Below are 23,712 nucleotides of genomic sequence, written 5' to 3' on the forward strand. Positions count from 1 at the left end.
GGTTAATTAATAGAAAGCAAAGAGTGGGGATTAATGGGTGTTTCTCTGGTTGGCAATCAGTAGCTAGTGGTGTCCCTCAGGGATCCGTGTTGGGCCCACAATTGTTCACAATTTACATAGATGATTTGGAGTTGGGGACCAAGGGCAATGTGTCCAAGTTTGCAGATGACACTAAGATGAGTGGTAAAGCGAAAAGTGCAGAGGATACTGGAAGTCTGCAGAGGGATTTGGATAGGTTAAGTGAATGGGCTAGGGTCTGGCAGATGGAATACAATGTTGACAAATGTGAGGTTATCCATTTTGGTAGGAATAACAGCAAACGGGATTATTATTTAAACGATAAAATATTAAAGCATGCCGCTGTGCAGTGAGACCTGGGTGTGCTAGTGCATGAGTCACAGAAAGTTGGTTTACAGGTGCAACAGGTGATTAAGAAGGCAAATGGAATTGTGTCCTTCATTGCTAGAGGGATGGAGTTTAAGACTAGGGAGGTTATGTTGCAATTGTATAAGGTGTTAGTGAGGCCACACCTGGAGTATTGTGTTCAGTTTTGGTCTCCTTACTTGAGAAAGGACATACTGGCACTGGAGGGTGTGCAGAGGAGATTCACTAGGTTAATCCCAGAGCTGAAGGGGTTGGGTTATGAGGAGAGGTTGAGTAGACTGGGACTGTACTCATTGGAATTTAGAAGGATGAGGGGGATCTTATAGAAACATTTAAAATTATGAAGGGAATAGATAGGATAGATGCGGGCAGGTTGTTTCCACTGGCGGGTGAAAGCAGAACTAGGGGACATAGCCTCAAAATAAGGGGAAGTAGATTTAGGACTGAGTTTAGGAGGAACTTCTTCACCCAAAGGGTTGTGAATCTATGGAATTCCTTGCCCAGTGAAGCAGTTGAGGCTCCTTCATTACATGTTTGTAAGGTAAAGATAGATAGTTTTTTGAAGAATAAAGGGATTAAGGGTTATGGTGTCCGGCCGGAAAGTGGAGCTGAGTCCACAAAAGATCAGCCATGATCTCATTGAATGGCGGAGCAGGCTCGAGGGGCCAGGTGGCCTACTCCTGCTCCTAGTTCTTATGTTCTTATGTTCAACAGCACAACAGGCAAAGGAGGACTGTACATCTCACTAGCTGCAGGAAGATTGTACATCTCACTAGCTGAAAGGGCAGATGAAAATTGCAGCTACAAGATGGTCCCGTTCCTTTTTGTTCAACATGAAATCTGACCACAAAGCTGCCAATTTGACAATGATGATGTTCCAAGGTTGGGGGGGGTAGAGGAGAAGACTCATGACACGTCACCTACACTCAGCCGTAACCAATGTTTTTTGCCACTACCATCAGTGCTTATGCCCTGACCATTGACTCCGATGAAGATATTCAGAAAAAATGTTAATTTGACCTTGATGAAATCCTCACTGTCACCTAAAAGAAAATAGGATAATTCTTCTGGAGAATTTTAATGCCAGAGGTGGCTGTAACTCCAATATCTGGAGCAGAACCATTGGGAAAACTGGGGTAGGAAAAGCCAATGCAAATGACATCATCCTGCTGACAAAGTGTGCTCAGCATGGCGCATTACAACAAACACCGTATTCTGTCAGAAAGACAAATGCAAAACTACATGGAGGAATACTAGATTAATGTACTGGCACCTCCTGAATTATATAATTCTTCAGATCAATGATCTAAGTGATGTCTCTATCACTTGTTCATGCGGAAGCTTGATGCCTGCAGGACAGATCAATGATTTAATCAGCTGCTGATGAACATTTACAGAGCACCAAGATATCAAAAGGCCCAAAAGTCTAAAAAGAAGCAAGTCTCAGGCCTAACGTAGACCAGCTGAAGAGAGGAATTCCAAATGCAGCTTACAACCAATCCAAAAAATCTTCACACATCCAACCCAACTTCAGAACTGTGAGATAATTAAAGTCTGTTGTACTGCACTCCTGTGCCCAGAATATTGGGTTCAAGCATCATCGTCACTCAGACTAATTCGCTGAAAAAAATGCTGAATCATGTAACCTCCTGGAACAAAAAGAAGCAGCTCTCATTGTCCAGCAGAACAACCTAATGTCACAAGTCAAGGAGGCAGCATTCCAACAGCTCACGGCTGACATCCAAACATGAAACCAGAAGATAAAGGACATGTGATGGAAGAGAAAATCAAGAAAGATTCAACAATATGCTGACCATCATGGCATGCATAGCTTTTTTGAAGCCACCAGGCTATCGATAGACCAAGGTCAAATGGGTACAAGCCCATTTGCTTATAGGGTGGTGTTTCTCTTCTTAATGGTGACAATGCCATCTGTCAAAGCGGCAAAGAACATCAACAAAATAAACAACAACAATGAAAATTGATTGAGACCAATTTGTAGTCAGACATATTTCCAGTGTTCTTGAGGTGCACGTCATAGGCCTGTGAAAAAGGTCAATTTTCCTCCATTTAACAGGCACAAGGACCAATTTCTATCCCTTTATGCACTTGCTGTCAACTTTTTCCATTAGAGTTTTCCATGTACAAGTCTATCAGAAACTCTTCATTGTAATATTTCAAGTTGTAATTAAACCCTCCCAATCAACATGTTGGAAACCCAGCAATAGCCCATGGGCATAGTACTTGTGACTAGCTTACACAAGTTGTTTCATTAAAACTTTGAACGAAGGAATTTTTATTAGGTTAGGACAGAATGTATGACTTTAAAATTGGGCTGAATTATAACTTCATGCCCTGATTTTAATTTACCCCAGCTCTTGCTCTTTTCCCCTGAAGACCATATGTGATCTTGACTTCCACAGGAGACCATTCTGAATATATTGAAAGTTAACTGTGAAACGCATTTCCTGCAAGTGCAAAATTAATTTCCTGCAACACTTTCCCATTGCCTTTTATTGCTACTACTTCTCTTGGAAAAGAACTGCATACTCTGACTCATACCCAATTTACCTTGCAGTCCCACTACCTTGGCGAGTCTGATTAAAGAGCCAACAGCGGCCACTGGTCCCAGTGGCACTGCTAGGTCCAGAGAGCTGTCAGCCCTCTGACTGGTCAGTAACTTTAGGAGACATGACATTCTTCATCATGGGAGCGGAAGCCATCTCCGGCATGTAACATCAGATTGTGGCTTCCTAGGTTGGTGGAGATGGACTTGCCCTGATTCTTCAGCTGGTGGGTGGGGCCTTTCCAGAAAATCCTGCCCCATATGTATATGTCCTCTCACAGACACAAACAACTATAAACTGTAAATGCCGGAGACAGTTTAAAGTTGCTTGAGTCTGGTACTGCAGCTTTATATTTCTTTACTAATCCACCTTTAAAATAAACAAATCAAATACCTGTCAAATAGTTCTCCCCCTGTGACCAGTTCCAGAACCAAATTAATCTCTGTCAGAGTCTCAAATATCTCTTTCAGTCTAATCTGTAAAACAAATTAATTGTTAAGAAAATTACATATGAAATATCACAATTATTAAATAGTATTGTTCTACAAATTTATTAGTAAAGATTTCATAAATATTAATTAAGCTGACAACAGGCTCAGTATTTATAATTCCCATCTATTATCTGAATATAACCAAATTACAGTGGATCATGGTGTAAGGCATTTAATACCATGGCATAATGATGCTTGGGTTTGTGCTTGACATCCTTTGCTTGCCAAATGTTACGATTAGAATATAATAAGCAGAGTTCAGAACCTTCACGCAGGTGCTGAAAATGGGCAGGATTGTCATTTGTTCATTCTCTCATACATCAAGTTGGTTTCTTTCAAAATCATAAAGGCAGTGGACTGGGAAAAGGTTTCCCTGCCCCTTCTTGTGGCAGTAAATATGGTGTAAAACCAAGTAAGCAGTGCATAAATTAAAAGGAGAGAGTAGATTATTATCATCAAAAACGAAAATGGGTGATTCTCCGTCAGCTGACGCTGGAATCTCGAAAAGCAAATGGGTGGAAAATCGGTTTTGACGCCGAAATTGTGGCGGGCGCCAGTTTCACGGCAAATCGCAATTCTCCGGACCTCAACATTGACGTCAATGCATTCCACTCCGTACATGCAGTAAATGGCATTTGCATATTATTAGCGGGCATGACCCAGCACAGAACGCTCTGATCACCGCCAGGTTCACCTAGTGGGGGGAACGACGACGACGACTGATTAGCAGCACAGACACCGTGGAGAGAGCTGTGACGGGAAATCTGTGTCATCCTTGGAATCTAGCTTCGGCACGTGTACAGCCGAGGGGGCGGGTGTTCGGATGCCCTCAATGGCCAGGCACCCGGCCATGGTGGCCTGTATAGGAGCCGGCATGAGGTGCAGGGAGGGGGTTGGGACACCCTCCGGATGGGTTGGGGTTCCGGGTGTGTGGGATGCAGGTTGGTGTCAGGGGTACAGTGCTGCCTGCTGAAGTTGGCCGCCCTGATGACGTCGTGCAGATTCTTGCAGCGCTGCTGGCCAGTCTGAATGGTGTTGCTCACAGCGTTGACGGCCTCTGCCACCTGCGCCCAGGTACGATGATCAGTCTCCTTCCTGATCTGGGGTATAGGGTTGCCCCCTCTCCTCCACGGAGTCTAGCAGGGTCTTGAACCCATCATCCATAAAACGGGGTGACGGTCTCCTCGCTGCCATCTTGTTGGCTGGGATAGTATGTGTGGGGAGGGGAGTGTGTATATGCGGCTTCAGCTTGTTAGCCTCCTGAGTGTCAATCGCGAACCAGACGAATCTCATAACATTTCTCAATGGAATTGATTGTGTTCCACGTGGCGCCGGTGATAGCTCCTCAACGGTGAAATGTTGGATTCCATTGACATCATTAAATTCTGACACAATTTTAACTGCCAATCACATATGTAATCTTGCAGTGCCATAAATTCCAATGAAAGCTTGTAGCACCAGAGCCCCCAATAAAAGCTGACAGCAAGAAGGAACATGGCCAGAAGAGGCCCAGTTAAATTGAAATTGATCATTTTTTTAAAAAGTTCTTTTGTGGGTTCAGAGAGTTCATGTGCTCCTCCCGCCCAAGAAAACCTTGAATGTCCACTGCCTTGTGCTCCAACCCCTCCCCTGGCCATGAGCAGTTTTAGATCCACTCCCTTCCCATCCATGGCCAGTACTGTCATCATTAATCCCGAGCAGTGGTTTTCTGATCATTCCTACTGGGTTCAGGCAGGAGTCAGAGTTATATCAGTGAAATGAGGTTCAGGAACTAAAAATCTCCAGAGCAGGGCACAGTGAGGTGGGCCAGATGTTCTGACGGGGGGAAGCAACACTTATGCCCCAAGTGAAATCGGATCTTAAAAAATGGAACACGTAAATGGCATTTCAAAGTTTTACGTTGCAAGAGAATTAGGAAATGTAGTTTTGAAAATTATACAGCCCAATGAGGGTTGATGGTGTATGGAATTCGATCTCCTAGAGAGCAGTGGAGGCTGGGTTATTAAATATATTCAAGGCTGAGTTAGACAGATTATTTTATTCCTTTTTACAGAATGTGGCCAGGCCAGCATTTGCTGTCCATCCCGAATTACCCTTGAGAAGGTGGTACTGAACTGCCTTCCTGAACTTCTTGACAAGGGAATCAAGGGTTCTGGGATAAGAATGGAAATGGAGTTAGGCGCATCAGATCAGCCACAATCTCATTGACCGGCTAACAGACTCAGGAGCCAAATGGTCAACTCCAGCTCCTATTTCTTTTGTAATATGTAGATACAGGAAACATTGTTGCAATTTTCCTGTTAGCAACAAAACACATGAAATTCATGTATTAATATCTTCAGTGAAAGCAAAGGTCTGACCAAAGCAGAAAGCATTCAGCATAAATTAGAAAACTGGCCCTTGCCTGCTGATCTGCCTTAAATGCTGTAGCAACATTCAAATGTTAATGTTAATATGTATGAAATAAGGTTGTACCATAATGGCATAAAAATAGCTAAACATGTTTGTGCTATATCAGATAGTGAGTAATCAACATTTAAAACAAACATTTCAAAATATGTTCTATTTATATTGAGTTCCACACTGGGAAATGTTTTATATCCTTGATAATAGTCCATGAGCAATGCAGATATTGTGAAGAATATGATAATTCAACTTACAATATTGGGGTGGGAGAGTCGAAGTAGCACTCCTATTTCAGTTCGAACTATTTTTTTATCAACCTGTGAAACAAAGGAAAATATAAATAGGTTTTACTATATTAAAAATTAAATAAAATCAAACGTTTAAGTTTGTTAGCTCAGACTGTTGCTGAAGACATCACTAAATTAACTGTGCTTAGATGCTCAAAGCTAGTGACGGGGTATTGCTTGCTGGTGCAAACCATTGCATTTACATTTGTTATGATCCCGTTAGCGTTCATTCACATTTGTAGCAAAAACACCCAGCAATTAACCGACAAAACTGCACCATGAGCAACCCAAAGATGAGACTAAGTATTGACGTCGTGGACTTTCCCGACAGCAAAGCTGGCGCCGAACCTGGACTGATTCAGTAACTGTGGAGGGGCTAGCACCGGCGCCATGTGGAACACAATCAATTCCAATGAAAAACGGTGTGGGATTCGCCGAGTCCGTAATTGACACTCCCGTAATTGACACTCGGGAGGCTGACAAGCTGCAGCCGCACATACAAATTACAATCCCCACACACACTCATCCCAGCCAACAAGATGGCACTGGTTGTGCTGCAGCATGCCCATACAGCTGATGGGTTGGCTGAGACCAGAAGGCTCCTAGGGGAGTGGCCTGGGTGGACCCGTGGCCCTAAGTTCACAGTGTGCTGTCGGCTGCATGCGCAGCTGCAAGGCTGCCTTTCCGGCTAGGGCAATGGTGTTCTGGCCCGTCCACCCCACTACTGCCCCCGGCCCTGGCAGAAACCCCCCAGCCAGCGGCATAACTGTCAGAAAACTATGGCATGTTGGACACTTTCAGTACCCCTCTCTCCCCCTCAGCAGCCACAACACCGGTTTCATGATTTTTAATGCACAAGTGAACCGCGCCATCGAGACGCCATCCCATTGGTGGTGGAGAATCGTGGAGGCCCCGTAGAATACTGGGTCAGGCCCCCTAATGATATGCAAATGGTGTTACTGTACGTACGTTCCGGAACGCATTGACTCCACTGTTGAGTGAACGGAGAATTGTGATTTGGTGTCAAATCGGCGCCCGCCGCGATTTTGGCATTGGAGCCTATTCTCCACCAATCGCGTTTCCTGATATCGGCATCAGCCAACAGAGAATCCGTCCCCTGGTTCTCAGTTGGGAGGAAGTTCTGCCTCAGAAAACTACGAATCAATCTAAGTAGACCCAGATCTAAGTCCTGGAGTCCAGTTTGGCGGTCTCAGGGCAGATGTGGCCCAGGGCAGAGGGTATGGGGTGGAGAGATTGTTGGTGGTGTGGCCAATGTAGAGGGAGCACCTGTGGAGCACCCGTGATGCAGATCTTGTTGGCAAGAGGGTGTCAGATTTTGAAAGGAGACTTTCTTGCACAAAGCCTGAGCAGGGCCACGTTCCGGGCTTCTCCTACTGCTGAACTGCTCCTACCAGTAACAAAATTAAGGCTGGGAGGGAAACAGCCCTTACGTGGGACTCAATTAGGGTAAGGGCGGATAGCCCCTCCTAACCATTGCTCGTCCCACCATAAAGGTAGGTCAGGCCATGGGTGGGGCCGGGGGCAGTCCAACCAAGCAATTTTCCAAGCAACCAAGCAGCATAATCTATAATTTTGCCCTACGGTTCATTCATTTTTCTTGTGACCAACTCAAAAGATATATCATTGATCTCTGGAATTCACTCTGATTTCTCTTCAGTGTTTCAGTTATTTGCCAAGCTACAAGATTTCATGAAGGTCTTTCCATTCGCTTTTAGCTAAACAACCCTCCAATTATTTTACCGACCTCTTAACTCTGGGTTCCACAGCTTCAGCACAGGCCTCCTTGTGAATCCATTACAGTGGCTTAAAACAACAGCAAATACCAATTTCAAACTGCAACCAAGCTGATTATTTCCAGAACTCCAACAGCAACAAAGTCAACTGTCTTTCAGTTAGCTATCTTCCAGCTAAATTAATCTTCCAGTCATTTTCCCTCCTTTCCAACTTTGTACCAGCTCAGAATCACAGTCTATGTGGCGGATGGTAGATTTGGCATTTATTTTATTTCAGATGTAAGTCTGGCATTATCTCTCGACTTTCAAGTAGCTACAAGCTACGTAATACTCAAAGCTAACAGTCTCTAAGTTCCTTTCCAAAAGATGTCTAAGCTACTGGCTATGCCCTAGCTGACTTACAGAGTGAAACTGAAAAACATAGAGCAGGATTTTCTATTCCAGAGACTAGGTGCAGTGACGGGTGTGTTTCATGGTACATTTCCCACTGGGCAGTGCGGTGGGAAATGGCACTTGTTTTCACATTCGGAGGCTCATTAATTATATATCAGCAAGTAGCTCTCGAAATCACATGGTGGGGTGGGCAGTGATTCGTCTGGCCCATTGTTCCCTAATGGGGTCAAAGGTTCAGGCGCCATATTTAAACGCCATCTGGACATACACATTACTCTCAGCAGGCCAGCTGTGTGCAGGAAGCATCCTGAAATGGCACCAATACAGAAAAAAAAACTGCTTCCAGGTTCAGCAATGACTCTCTTGAGGCCCTCATTCGTGGAGTGCAACAGCACAGGGATATCCTCTACCTGAGGGATGGCTCCAGGAGGCCCACCAGCTTCAGCTTGCTGACCTGGGAGGCGGTTGCAAGGTCAGCTTATTGGACACCCGCCCGAGAAAAGTCATCCAGTGCAAAAAGAGGATGAGTAATCTCACCTGCTCCACCAAGGTAAATCACCCTTCAGCTCACTCCAATTACATAATGGCATCACACACTCAAAGAATTACACTGCGCGGGGATCTCGCACAATGTTAGTGGGGGAGACATCAGCACGGATTGTCTCACACACACATTAACATCACCAGCATCTCATTTACATGCTGCATAAAATTTTTATTCAGCCCTTACTGGGGAGTGTTCAGCAGACAAAGCAGATATGCATGCTTTTCAACCTCCACTGCATCTCTTCTCAACACATTCCATCCCATTTATCTTCATTCAGGCCAAGGTTGCCCACAACCAGAGGGTGATATCCCAGATTGGAGGAGGAACAGCTGTCCACCTTCGAGGAGGATGCTGCTGAGATAGCAAATGTGAGAATCTTGATCAGCCTCTCCCAGCAAGCCAATACAGTTGAGCCCTTCATGAGTTGATCACATCCTGATAATCACAATGAGTGACATGCAATGTTGTATTCTGCCTGCTTATGACCTAATTCTATCCTCTCTTTCTTACAGGAACCAGCCAGGCAACCAGAGCTACCATAGCCAAAGCCCCCGATCACATCAGAGCAGGATGCATTAGATGAAGACAAATCACTGCATTCACCGGCATCCGAAAGCAGTGCAGAGACACACACCCCGGTGGGTCATGGAATTAGATTAGGCTCAGAGTCACTTTCTGGGGGACGCCTCATTGACACGTCTCCGCAACAGTCAGAGGAAGTGTCAAGCCAGGTCTCTGGCACTTATAGAATGTTTTGAGATCAGGTATCCACTGAGTCTGAACCAGATGATGAGTCTCTGGAGCAGCCGTCTCTGACATGCTCGAGATACAACAGCAAGCAGCAGAAAACCAGGTAGCATTACGAGAGGCAGTCAACAGACAAGAGCAGAAATGAAGGAGTCCATCAGCATTCTGTTTCATGTCATGGCACTGACATGTGAGCACCTCAAGGTCTTTGTGAAAAGGGTGGCAGCCACCTTTGTTCAGCAGAGCCTGCCGGGTTTGTGCTCTAATGTGTTCTCCATCGCTGTAAGCATTGGTGAGATCCATCAGTGGCTAGGTGAGATGGAGGAGGTGCACCTTGACTTCTCTCCAGGATCCCTCTTATTCTCAGAGTCAAGTAGGGGTCCTCAGGCATTCATAGGGAGGAGTGCCAGCAGCTGGAGACCTTGGAGCCATCTCCCAGGTGACTCCGAGAGTGTCCAGTCGATTCCAATCCCTCATGTCTGCATCCTCATCACCTCCAGATGTACAGGCCAAGGAGGGTGCACCTGCCCCACACAGGACATCCAAAGCAGGCCGCGCACAGCTTTCTAGGTTTCAGCCCTCTAGAGGATGTCCATCAAGGTCATCAAAGACAACAGAGCATAACAGTCAGTAAGCTGTCTCCACCTCTGCTGCAGATGACGGGAATGCATTAATGGGTTAGAAAAATTAAGAAATTTTAACATCACTTGTGCGTCATGTGTGTTCATCACTGTCTATTTCATTCACTTTTGTAAATACATTTGCTGGTCATAAGAATGGTCTCGTCAACTGAAAATGCTGTGCATATGCAACTACGTGCCCTCTTTATTGCAAGGATGAGTCATGCTCCCACTTAGTGATCACCTTCTTTTGTCAGGCTCACATTCAGGTGATGTGTAGCTGAGTCATGGCAGTTACATGTTGCCTGCATTATGTCAGGGAGATGTCTTTAACTCTTTACTGAAAGTATTTACAATATTCATTAGTAACCTCTACTCCTTACAAGACAACATGGAGTTAGGCACACTCAATAATCTTGGAGGATTAGCTGTAATTGTTTCTCAAAATGAAATGGTTAACTTCATTGGTAGTGCTTGTAGCACAAGTCCTGCAGCCATGATGGTTTCTCGAATCATGTGTGCATCTCAGTATCTGCTGAAGGTTCTCATTAAGATGGCGGTAGCTGCATCACGTTCTTTGTGGCAGCATTTGTGTTGTGTGTCAGCTTTCATTTCCAGAGTCCATGGATACAGGGTTCGCCACTTATCTTTCCAAAGATTAGGGCCTGGTGAATCAGGGGGGTTGACGGTGAAAGTCTGAATGCTGAACTTGCTCTTGATGTTACTGCTTATAAAGGTCTTTCAGTGCACTGATATGGCATTATGGGAAGAAGTAATGTGGCTGTGTCCTGTATCTTATTCCTCCTAGAATCTTGCAGCTATCAGTGTGGCACGTCGTGCTTCTTCAATGTCTTCCTCACATGGAAGCTGATCCTTACCTCCCACTTCAGCTTCCTGCCATTCATTGTCCGAGGAGCTCTCAGCCTCCTCCATGTCTCCCTCTGGTAATAGATCTCCCATTTGAAGTGATAAGTTGTGAAAGGTGCAGCAAACCCATAGGATGAGGAGATTATGCGGAATACTCTCTGTGGAGAGTACTGCAGAGCCCCACTTGAGCAGTCCAAACATCGGAAGCACAACTTCAGGATGCTAATGCTTTGCTCGATAATGGACTGTGTTGAGTTATGCGCCACATTGAATCTTTCCTCGAAGGTACTCTGAAGACGACCCACAGGTGTCATGAGACACAGTTTGACCGGGTACTTCTTATCCCCAAGCAGCCATCCATGGAATTGCTGAGGCCATTCGACTATTTGAAGCACCTGGGAGTGGCTCATGATGTAAGAGTCATGGGAACTCCCAAGGTACCTGGCACACATGTGCATGATGTGCTTCTGATAATCACACACCAGAGAATGGAACACTTTCCTGTTAATGAACATCAAGGATTCTGCATGGAGTTCTCAAAGTTACATGTGTGCAATTGATTGTACCTTGCACTGTTGGGAAGCCTGAGATAGCTGCAACCCCAGAAATCTAGTTAGGTTCATCGAGTGCGACATAATGACGAGCCATAGTGTTGACGGCATCTGTCCTCCGTGATACATTTATATATTAAGGGTTATGGGATGCCATATAGATCTGTTGTGAATTCCTGGAAAATCCACAAGCAAAACATTGAGCAGGATGGTGAACTTCAGGGGCACTGGCAGTGAATGTCCTCCCAGTCCATGGAGCATTAGATCCTTCTCTTCTTTCTTTCACAGACACATGTGAGAAGTAGCCAAGGCGGTCCACAAGCCAAGTCCTCAACACCAGCCCCTACAGCAGGAGGGAAGGGGAATTTACAGACCTTGACAGAGAAGACTGATCACAGCGCTCAACCGCACCCTACACCATCACAGAGCAACACACCTCGGTGGGACCTAGTTCGGGAGCAGCCTCAGAGTCATATTCTCGTGAGAACATCAAACTGTCTGATCCACAGCAGGCAACGGCAGAGGCATCCAACGTTGCTGGCATTCAGAGGCGAGAAATCTGCTGAGTCAGATGATGAGTCTCTGGACTCGGTCATGCCTCAGTTGTTGGCGCTCCAATGGCAAGGTAGGGAAATATCAGGAAGGGAAATTCTAAAGCAGGTGGCAGATGTGACCAAATAGTTCCCTGGGCAAGCATAGGCTTTGACAACACTGCTTCTCGGATTTCTCACAACCATTGTCTCATGTTCTGGCCACAGCATTGATGGCCAGTCCTTAGTTCAGATGCTGATTGGGCCAGCCCCTAAACTATCCCTGTCCCATATCATATGACCAAATGGCAACAGCTTTGGCTATTCTATGCATCCTGAGCTCTAATGTCTGGTGCAGGAATTGACCTAATCTTCATTTCATGGTCTTGCGTCAGCTTGGACATGAGCACTTGTCAATAGGCACTTCAGCACAGAGCAAAGGAATTAAGAATGCTATCCTTAGGCAATTTGCCATGGCCCCCATTCTCAGGATATATAGTAGCTTGCTCAGTCAGGCAATGGTATTGCCACACCATCGTAGTCATTGAAGTTTGAAGCCCATGCGCCAAGGGTTAAATGCCTAACAGCAATCATTGGCACTCTCACACATAATTGCTGCCTGAGTGGGCACAATTGTGTGATTAGTCTGATTTCAAGCATGTCAGTTGAGCTCAAGCTAAATGGTCTCAGCTGCAAAGGAGTACTTACTGATCACTGATGTATTTTTCCATTGGCCATGCCCCTGACTACATACCGCCTCCTTAGGTACCCCTCCCATGGAACCTCCAGTCAGTGCTGAGTACCGCCCACCCAAAACTGAACTGAAACCCATTCCGCAGTCTTCCCTTCTCTCTCTCTCTCCAGCTGTTCATAGAAGCCCATCCTGGGCTTCCCTTCCCTTTTCTCTCTCCAGCCCTTCAAAGAAGCCTGTGCATCAGACTTCCCTCCCCTTCCCTTTGTTCAAACCTTCAAAGATGCCCTGCCTCACCGGCTGAGATTCCCGAGGGTGGAGGAGGGACGGGTGGAGGGTCTGGGGGCGCCAGTTGAGCTTGAGGAGCTGGTTAAAAGGATAGGGAACATGCAGTCGGGAAAGGCGCCGGGGCCGGATGGGTTCCCGGTTGAATTTTACAAGGCGTATGCAGAACTGCTGGGCCCCCTGTTGGTTAGGACCTTCAACGAGGGGGGGGGGGGGGGGGGGGGGGCTTTGCCCCTGAAGATGTCTCGGGCGCTTTGCCCCTGAAGATGTCTCGGGCGCTGATCTCCTTGATTCTTAAGCGAGATAAGGATCCCCTGCAGTGTGGGTCATACAGGCCGATCTCACTCCTGAATGTGGACGCCAAGTTGTTGGCAAAGATCTTAGCCATGAGGATAGAAGATTGTGTGCCGCAGGTTATCCACGAGGATCAAACGAGGTTTGTGAAGGGGAGGCAGCTTAAAGCTAATATACGGAGGCTCTTGAACGTTATTATGATGCCGGTGGTGGAAGGGGAGGCGGAGATAGTGGTGGCGCTAGATGCGGAGAAGGCCTTTGATAGGGTTGAGTGGGGGTACTTGTGGGAGGTGCTGGAAAGGTTCAGGTTTGGGGAGGGGTTTGTCAGTTGGGTGAGGCTGTTGTATGAGGCCCCAATGGCAAGTGTGGCCACGAATAAGAGGAGGTCGGAGTATTTTCGACTATACTGAGGGACGAGGCAGGGGTGTCCCCTGTCCCCCCTACTTTTTGCGCTGGCAATTGAACCCCTGGCTATGGCGCTGGGGGAGTCGGGGGATTGGACGGGGCTGGTCCGGGGTGGGGAGGAGCACCGAGTGTCGCTCTATGCGGATGACCTATTGTTGTATGTGGCGGACCCGGTGGGGGAAATGCCGGTGGTGATGGGGATTCTCCGGGAATTTGGTGATTTCTCAGGGTATAAGCTTAACTTTGGGAAAAGCGAGCTATTTGTGGTACACCCGGGGGACCAGGAGGGGGGGATTGGGAGGCTCCCACTGAAAAGGACGGAGAGGAGCTTCAGGTACTTGGGAGGTTCAGGTGGCCAGGAGCTGGGGGGCCTTGCATCAGCTAAACCTTACAAGGATGGTGGAGCAAATGGAGGAGGAGTTTAAGAGGTGGGACATGCTGCCGCTGTCTTTGGCGGGTAGGGTGCAGTCAGTCAAGATGACGGTGCTCCCGAGGTTTCTGTTCCTGTTCCAGTGCTTCTCCATCCTTATCCCGAAGGCCTTTTTCAGGCGGGTTAACAGGAGCATTACGGGGTTTGTGTGGGCATACGGGACTCCAAGGGTGAGACAGGTGTTCTTGGAGCGGGGCAGGGATGGGGGGGGCTGGCGTTGCCCAACCTCTGTGGGTATTATTGGGCTGCCAACGCAGCGATGGTGCGTAAGTGGGTAATGGACGGGGAGGGGGAGGCATGGAAGAGGCTGGAGATGGCATCCTGTGTGGGTACGAGCCTGGAAGCGCTTGCAACGGTGCCGCTGCCGCTCCCTCCGACGAGGTATACCACGAGCCAGGTGGTGGCAGCTACCCTCAAGATTTGGGGGCAATGGAGGTGGCACAGGGGGGAGGTGGGGGCCTCGATAGGGTCCCCAATACGGGGGAACCACCGGTTTGTTCCGGGGGGAATTGATGGCGGATTCCTGAGTTGGCACAGGGCAGGTGTCAGGAGGCTGGGGGACCTGTTCATAGACGGGAAGTTTGCGAGCCTGGGTGAGCTGGAAGGGAAGTTCAGGCTCCCCCCGGGGAACACCTTTAGGTACATGCAAGTAAGGGCATTTGTCAGGCGGCAGGTGGCAGGATTCCCCCTGCTGCCGCCGCGTGGGATCCAGGACAGGGTGCTCTCGGGGGTATGGGTTGGAGAGGGGAGGATCTCGGAAGTGTACCAGGTGATGCAGGAGGTAGACGAGGCCTCGGTGGAGGAGCTGAAAGATAAATGGGAGGAGGAGCTGGGTGAGGAGATTGAGGAGGGGACGTGGGCGGATGCCCTAGAAAGGGTGAACTCCTCCTCTTCGTGTGCGAGGCTTAGCCTCATACAGTTTAAGGTACTGCATAGGGCTCATATGACCGGGACAAGGATGAGCTGGTGTTTTGGGACCGAGGACAGGTGGATCAGGTGCTCAGGGAGCCCAGCAAACCATGTGCACATGTTCTGGGCATGCCCAGCGCTGGGGGAATTTTGGAAGGGTGTAGCAAGGACAGTATCGAGGGTGGTAGGATCCAGGGTCAATCCAGGCTGGGGACTCGCAATATTTGGGGTTGCAGTGGAGCCGGGAGTGCAGGAGGTGAAAGAGGCCGGTGTTCTGGCCTTTGCATCCCTAGTAGCCCGGCGGAGGATTCTTCTTCAGTGGAAGGATGCAAGGCCCCCAAGCGTGGAGGCCTGGGTCAACGATATGGTGGGGTTTATTAAATTGGAGAGGGTGAAATTTGCCCTAAGGGGGTCAGTGCAGGGGTTTTTCAGGAGATGGCAACCATTCCTAGATCTCCTGGCAGAACGGTAAAAACAAAAGGTCAGCAGGGAGGGCGGGGGGAGTTGTCTCTTTGTTTTTGTTTTGGGTTGAATATCTGTTTTTTGCCAATGACGGGCGTTAATTTATTGTTTCACTTTTGTATTTACGGCAGGGGGAGGTTCTGTTTTTTTTTGTTCTTAGAATTTTCTGTTATTGTTTTCTTTTTTGTGAAAATGTGAAAATTTGAAAAAAAAGTATTTAAAAAAAAAGATGCCCTGCCTCCGGCTACCCCTCTTCCCAGCCTTTCGAAGAAGCCACAAAGTGGCGCTGTACCAGAAAGCAACCTGGAAGAAGCTGCTGTGCAGATTTGCATGTGACCCCCAACCCCCAACACCCCCGCCCCCCTTCCCTCCCCTGAAGACATGGAGCTACTCATTGAGCATTGCACTCACCTCCTCTGAGCTCCCCTCGGAGATCTATGCACAAGGTGCAGGCCTTTTGAAACCAGTCACACATTCTGACATCTGACCATCACGCAAGTTTAATTTGACATGGGAGCGTGATTCCATAGTATGGCCCCAATATTGATATGTTAATGTATGATAATGGCATCCCCGATGTTGAAAAGCAGCCCGCAACTGACAGGGGGAGGGAATAATCGCATCCTGCATCTACTCTGCTGGGAATCGCATCGAAGGCATTCTCACGATATTTTCCACTCATATCGCCAAACCCACTTGCCACGAATGGGAGCAGTCATTACCGGCCCACTAATATCCAAGTAGTGCAGCCCGTCCCGAGGCCCAGCATCGAAATCCAGCTCTGTTCAATTAAAGGACATGCTCCTTTTTTCCGGCACTATCTGTGGTTAGCCAGGAGATATTTGAGGGTGGGCGTGGGGGTGTGGGAGTGGTTTGCCGGGGGGTCGAAAGTGTGCATGGAGTTCTATTTGGGGGGGGGGCTCCAGTGAGGCAGTCAGTCTGGGTTTTTACAGTAGTTACCCAGAAGTTAGAAGAGGTTTTAACTCCTGTAACGTTTTCTGAAAAACTATTCATGTAAGCCTGTCGGAACCATGCAAAGTTTCTGATTTAAATCTCACTATCGGATGGTTCTCAGAGCAGGGCAATTGCCCAGATGAAGTTTGCACTTCTGGATAATTGCCTTTCAAACTCTTTCCTGTGAAATTTCAGCACATCTTTGGGGTAGCCCCATCCAAAATGGGATGCTTGGAAGTCATGGCTCATATTTCCAGTTCTTTGGTCAGGATAAATCCACCTGTTGTTTTATGTCTCATCCTTTTTCCAGAACTTTCTCCAGCAAATAGAAATTAACTTTTGAACTGTAATTATCTTAAGTCATTGTGGTTTGCCAGTCTCTAGATGTTTAGCAGGACTTTGTTCCCCACTGAACTTAGATTAAAAATTAAATTTCTAAAACTTAAAAACTATACCCTTAAAATATACGAACTATGACATTCGGCTTATGAAATCACCCATGAAGAAATTAAAATGCATCAACCTTGTGATGTATTTTCATTCATATCATTTAAAATGTTACAACTTATAACATGTTATATATCTTAACACCTATCTTATCATTAACCTATTACACACATTACAATTAACATTCTCACCCAAATCTCTTACATTGTCCATTGAGCAGTCCATTTTAACAGTTCAGCACCTGTGCAGAGGATGAGCATCTGAGACATGTTGGAGATACAGAGACATGCAATGAAACATCAGGCAGAGATGCCAGAAGCCATGCAGAGACTGGACTGAAGGCTGGAGGAGTTTATCCTCGTTGTGATTTAGCTGCCAGATATGCACTCAGACGTGCACTCACCATCATTCTAGCCATAGGTCTACTGCAGCAGTGACTAAGTGAGAGGAGGACGGGGCACCTTGACCTTACTCCTTCAGCTTAGCATGTTTAATTCCCGTTATTTGCAAATCACCATGTTCTGACCTCTGAAAGTGATGTCTGCGCAGAGCGTTCAGTGAGGTCATGGCATCTCCTGCTGCTGTTGCTCTGATGTGAGATGTGGGTGGATGCTTGGAGTACTCAAGGGGAATTAAACATGCTAAGTTGAATTCTCCACTGCCCGCCACTGGTAACGGAGTTCCTATTGCGGTGAAGAATCCAGCGTCAGGCTGGGCACCGTATTCTCCATATCTCTGTGATTCAGGCGTATTTCCCTGCGTTGCCCGGATGTGGTGGATCTCACTGTGGCCAAGGGTAAATATTTAAGGTAGGTGACCCAAGTCCATCGGAGGTCCCTCCCCCGCACAATGCAAATCCTGCCCTCAAAGGGGAAAGCAGCCTATCGTCATCTGTGACTATGGTAGACTTTACCTCACATGACTCTGCATGGAGATATTGTTTTTTGACCAGGGTATGACAGCCATGGGTGAGAACCCTCCCTCACTCAGTTTGCCTCCATTGCCCTTGTGATTCTATAGAGAGACCATTGGTTTGGCAGCATAAAAAGACTTACCATGTAAGGCCTTGTCAGTCATTACTAATTACCTGCAGGATGGAGGTTTGGAGTTGGGGGTTTGTTGCCATCCACCAGCTGTACCCCTTGGAGGCATGCACCTCCCTTCCTCCTTTCATCTCTGCCTGACAGCAACAGACGGTAAATCACACAGAATGATCCGCAGCTCCAGCCTTGCTGGATTTTCAATGTAATGAGACCCATGAGACAGGGAAAAAACCTTCATCATAGAGAGGAAAACACAACTGAGCATGTTTCTCATGCTGTTGCTTCATGATTGTTAGTTGGCCAATTGTACTTACCTTGAACCCCAACTACAGAGAAGACCTCTGCACCTACTTTGAGGGATCAGTTTCTAAGCATCCACTGCATAGCTGAGAACGCAAAATAGTGCATGTGACATTTGAGACTTGCTCCAACACCGTCTATACTCCTTTTCATCCGCTCAACCTTCCACCCTTGGCCTGGCTCCCATCTCCAGTCTCCACTCCATCCTTCTACCTTAGCCTGCCTCCCATCTTCAGCCCCCATTCCATCCTCCCATCCTTCAACTGGCTCACATGTCCAGCCATTTTGTGCAGCTTGGCCAACCAGAATCTGATCGGAATCAAAAGGCTGGGATTTGTAAGCAGTCCACAAGAAGGCTGAAGCAGCTTCTATTCTAAGTCACAAAGCAGTCAAGCTCGCCAGGTGCACACCACTTATAAACAATTGTAATCTAATTTCTCACTGGCAGGCAACTTAATTGGGACGGGGGACTTGATCCTGGCAAGATGACCTTTTATGCATTTCCGACATTGTTCGTTGGGAAGCTCAGTCCGCTTTTATCCACATTTAATGTCCCAAGAACTTAAATAAGAAAGTTCACCCTGCCGTTGGGAAATTAATTTTTGGCCTCCACCAAATTAAGTTCCTCCGTCCGCCAAGCTTCCCAGTGCTTGCGGCCCTGGAAGATTCCGCCCATGGAATGGATGATTATGCTTCACCCATATCATGTGGATATGTCAAATTAGGATCTTCCCACTTGAGACTGTTAATGTACATCTGAACAAAAAAAGGCATTACACACACCCACCTGCACCGACAGAACGACACTAAATCTACACTAATCCCACTTTCCAGCACTTGGCCCCTAGATTTAAATGTTAAGACGTTTCAGGTGCTCGTCCAGGTACTTTTAAAGGTTGTGAGGTTTCCCACCTCTACTCCCCTCCCAGGCAGTGTATTCCAGATTCCCACCATCCTCTGGGTGAAAACATTTTTCCTTAAATCCCCTCTAAACCTCCTGCCCCTCACCTTAAAAGTATGTACCCTCGTTTTTGACGGTTGGGAATTTGAGAGGTGGCAGGCGGAATTGATACCAGGGAAAGGTGGTAACTTACCTTGCAGCTTGGTGGAGATCGTTGATTTTCTTCTGGCATTGTACGGCTTCCTCCTTGTCATGCCACCGCACTGACAGGTCCTGCCACAGCCTCCCAGGGCATATTGATGACCCTGCTGCTGGTCCTCCAACCCCCTCAGGGGAACAGATGTCCCGTCTCGCGTCAATGACGTTGAAAACCCTGGCCCGGTCGGCATCCCCAACATGAGGAGCAGGTCTACGTGCTGCCATGTATGTGTGTTGACTGTGAGTGAGTGGTGAGAGAGCGTTTAAAGCAGCTACCCATTGTTAGCACAAGGGCGCTGAGGCGCAAGTCTGGTGAATCAGGCAGCAAGACAGACAGTAATAGCGAGAAGCTCAAGGGGGCTCATTTCTGGCACTAAGTGCTGTTAAAAACGGGCCACAATCTTGCCAACTCAGCCGTCTAGAAACACCCACCAACCACGCCCAAAATGACACTGAATTATTTCCTTTACATCGCACCATTAACTCTGTTTCTCACTCAGGGCAGCGTGGTGGCGCAGTGGTTAGCATTGCTGCCTCACAGCGCCGACGACCCGGGTTCAATCCCGCCCCGGGTCACTGTCCGTGTGGAGTTTGCACATTTTCCTGTGTCTGCATGGGTCTCACCCCAACAACCCAAAGATGTGCAGGGTAGGTGGATTGGCAATGCTAAATTGCCCCTTAATTGCGAAATAATGAATTGGGTACTTTTAGGGGTTTTTTTTAAACTCATTTTCTCACTCCACAGGTGCTTCCAGACCTGCCTGGCTTTTACAGCATTTTCTGTTTTTACTTTTGAATCTAAAGGTCAAGGGAAAACCGCCATAGTCCCAGATGACGACAGGCTGCTTTCCACTTTGAGGGGAAAGAGCTGACCGGTGGTGATTTAACCTGAGCATCGTCACACCTCAGGCGCAGGACAAGGTTGAGGAGATAGAGCCTTAAGTTATCAGAATAACTTAAATTTCTAATGAAGTCAAGACAATTCTCATTTTATGTCTGCATTCCCCCAGCTAAATAAAGGTCAACTGCCATTTTTACGGCTCTCACCCTCTTAGCTCAGATGTCACAGTACAATTGGAACCATTTGATCTGCCATTATTTGAGATGTTCTGGCAATGTTTAAAGTCCAGCATTTTAATTACCTTACTGATGGATCTCTGTGTCTATTTGGAACCCTGATATGCGTTATCCCTTCTTAGTTCCCAAATAACAGAGATCCAGACTACTTTTTGTAAAAGTTATTTGAAACTTTATTCAACAGCTTTTAAGTGTCTCCTAGTGATTCAAGTTCAATAGAATTAAGAGAAAGTTCCACTAGCCCTACAGCAAGCTAGTCAGATCACTTGTCTTTAGCAAATACAGTAATTGGAATCAAAATACAATTACATTTCTTGGTAATTGCTTCAAATCAAGATGCACAGTACAAAATGACTGAGTGATTTAAACAGAAGAAAAAATGGTGATAGCAAAGGCAGCAGCAAGACATAGGTTTCAGAAAATGATAGATTGATTCCAGAATGAATTTTCTCATCCCGACAACTGATCTTTTAAGGAGATTACTATCTTAAAGTGTTGCCCTCTTTACAGCTGTGATTGGCTTTAACTAATTTACAATTCACTCAATTCGGCCAAACTGTCTGTCCGTCAGTTTAAGAGATAAATGATTGGGGTGTGATTTTGAAATTTTCCATACCCTGGCTTGCCAATTATGGCTCTAACATTAATAAAATTAACACAGTTTTCGAAAAGTAATTATGACCCTGACTGACTGTTACCATGGAAACGGATCTGTCCAGGCCTCGGAAGGTATCTGCCTACCATGAAGTCTTTTGTCACTGGCCTTGGATTCTGGCCAGTCGCGAACAACTTGAAAAGTATGAACATTTTAAGTCTTATTTGATTAAATCCCAATTAGTCAGGTTCTCTTACTCTCATGGTTAATATGATTCAGTCAATTACTCCCAATGATTTCTTATTTAAACCCCCTATCTACCTCATCTATAGCTAACCACAAAATATGATTTCTATCACTTCCCCCTATAGCTTCATTCTTCCCAAAACTAAAAATACATCTCAAATATTAATATGAATCATGAACTGGGTGATTATGACTGTTAGTCGTTTAGCTGCTGTTGTATAAAGAGTCAAAGGTTCTGCTCCTTTTCCACAAACACCTTTCTTTTACTTCAACAGACTCTGCACAAAACTCTTATCATCACATCACCTGACACAAAGGCCACCTGAAGCCCCTTTACATATCAGTATCAATTATTGGATACTTAACATAAATGAGACAACTAATTGGAATGTCTCTTAACCCCATTACTTAACAATGACAACTCCCTTGCAATCTACTTCATCTAGCTCTGTCAACATATGCTTTGATTTCTTTCTCCCTCATGCATTTATCAAGATTAATGCATCAATCGTATTCGCCTCCACTAGTGGTATCGAGTTGTCCATTCTTTGCGCTCTCTAAATAAAGAGATTTCTCCTGATATCCTTATCAGCTTTATGTGTGAAATAACTTAGACTTGTGGCCCTAGTATTTGCCTCCCTCACAAATGGAAACTTGTGCCCTGGCTTGATCCTTCCTGTCCTGGCAAACTACCACTTCATTCTCAATTTTCTTTTCCTCTCCCAAGTCCTTGAATGTTGTCAGTACAAGTTGTTCTAAGTTTCTGAAAATGACCAGAAGCAATTTAGCATCATCTTCCTTGAGGTCCTCAACTGAGGAGCATCCAAAAGAAGTAAATCACAAATGCAATGCCCACCCACTTCAGGGATGCTTCACCTGAATAGGCAAAAGGGAGGGAGGAAATTCAGCCTTGGTATATCCACTTCACGGGCTTCCAGGGAGTAAATTCTCAATGATTGAGATACAAGCACAAAATAATAGCAACTGTGTGTCATAATTCATATGCCAAAGTTCATGTTGGCAGAACTATTAGGCTGTAGAATTTATCCTTGTGCCATTTTATACCATCAAAGTTTAACTCAACGGAACTCTTAATTAATTATCAATTTTCATTACCCACCTGGGGGTTCTCTTTTATTACAGTAGTTAAAGGAATGCCACTGTAATCAGAAATAGGAATGTCTACTTACAGCTAAAAGAAGATGCATGCATGGATACATAATTCAAACAAAGCAATCTGGAGTTTTAAACAGAATTAGATACCATAGATTAATACAGTTTGCCACTTAAAATAACTTAAACAATGGGCATTTACTTTTCTTGTTTTCTTTTCCTTGTGTTACTTCATACCCGCCTTACTGCTTCCTTCAAATAAAATAGCTGCAATATTAATAAGATAGAATGACATTTGTCTAAGCACAGTAAAGACTCACAGTTTTATCCAGAACTTTCACAGCAAAAAGCTTCTCAGTTCCCTTCTGTCTGCATTGATACACCACTGAAGTAGCTCCACTACAAAAAATATAAAATCTTTCAGTCATCAGCAAATGTTATACTGATCATACATAAAACATTATTATTCACATTTATCTGGATGATATGTTATCATAATATTCAACTGTATTATTAGCTCTTTTGCATTTCTGTCTAATTCTACAAACAATGGCCCAGATCTACTGCATAGCGGCAATTGTCATCAGATTGTCACTGCGCTCGTACTTTTCTGCACCACAGCTCTGCTCTGTATCTCTGGCTGAGTATTCCAAGCAAGGTTTCTTCATAAGTGTGAAGCATACAGTCCCACAAAGCTTCTTTGCAGCACTAAAGCGTCGGGGGAAAACAAAGCCTCATCTCCTTTCAAAGGCACCAGCTGCCTTTAGGTAAGTTCAAATGTCCAGTATGAATGTTGGTGAATAGGTGAATGGATCAATGAGTAATTTGGCAGAGTGATAAGATGCGTAGGTAGGTGAGGTGGCAGTTGACAGAGGTGGTAGGTGTGTAGGCTGGCAGTAGGGTAGGGCATCAGGTAGGGAGGATAGAACATAGGAGCAGGAGTAGGCCATTTGACCCAACACGCCTGCTCCACAATTAGATCATGACTGATCATGAACCTCAGTGCCAATTTCCTGCACTATCCCCACATCCCACGATGTCATTAATATCCAGAATTACTGACTTGAATTTAATCAATGATTGAGCTTCCACAGCCCTTTGTACTGGAGAATTCCAAAGATTCACCATCCTCAGTGAGGAGATTCCTCTTCATCTCAGTCCTAAATGGCCTTCCCCGTATTCTGAGATTGTGTCCACTGATTCCAAACCTCCCCCAGT

General features: G+C 46.1%; 1 protein-coding gene across 3 annotated transcripts in view; it reads right to left on the reverse strand.

Annotated features, from left to right (window-relative positions):
- The window catches only part of LOC119970465 (calcium/calmodulin-dependent protein kinase type IV-like), a 173,351-nt gene that overhangs the window by 81,874 nt on the left and 67,765 nt on the right, over positions 1-23,712 (reverse strand). For all 3 annotated transcript variants that reach the window (XM_038805117.1, XM_038805118.1, XM_038805119.1), the window contains exons 2-4: positions 22,815-22,893; positions 6,103-6,165; positions 3,345-3,427 (exon numbers count right to left, since the gene is read on the reverse strand). In XM_038805117.1, the coding sequence (XP_038661045.1) occupies positions 3,345-3,427; positions 6,103-6,165; positions 22,815-22,893 (225 nt within the window). The remainder of the gene's footprint in view (positions 1-3,344; positions 3,428-6,102; positions 6,166-22,814; positions 22,894-23,712) is intronic.

Source organism: Scyliorhinus canicula, chromosome 8, assembly GCF_902713615.1.
Source record: "Scyliorhinus canicula chromosome 8, sScyCan1.1, whole genome shotgun sequence".
NCBI lineage: Eukaryota > Metazoa > Chordata > Chondrichthyes > Carcharhiniformes > Scyliorhinidae > Scyliorhinus > Scyliorhinus canicula.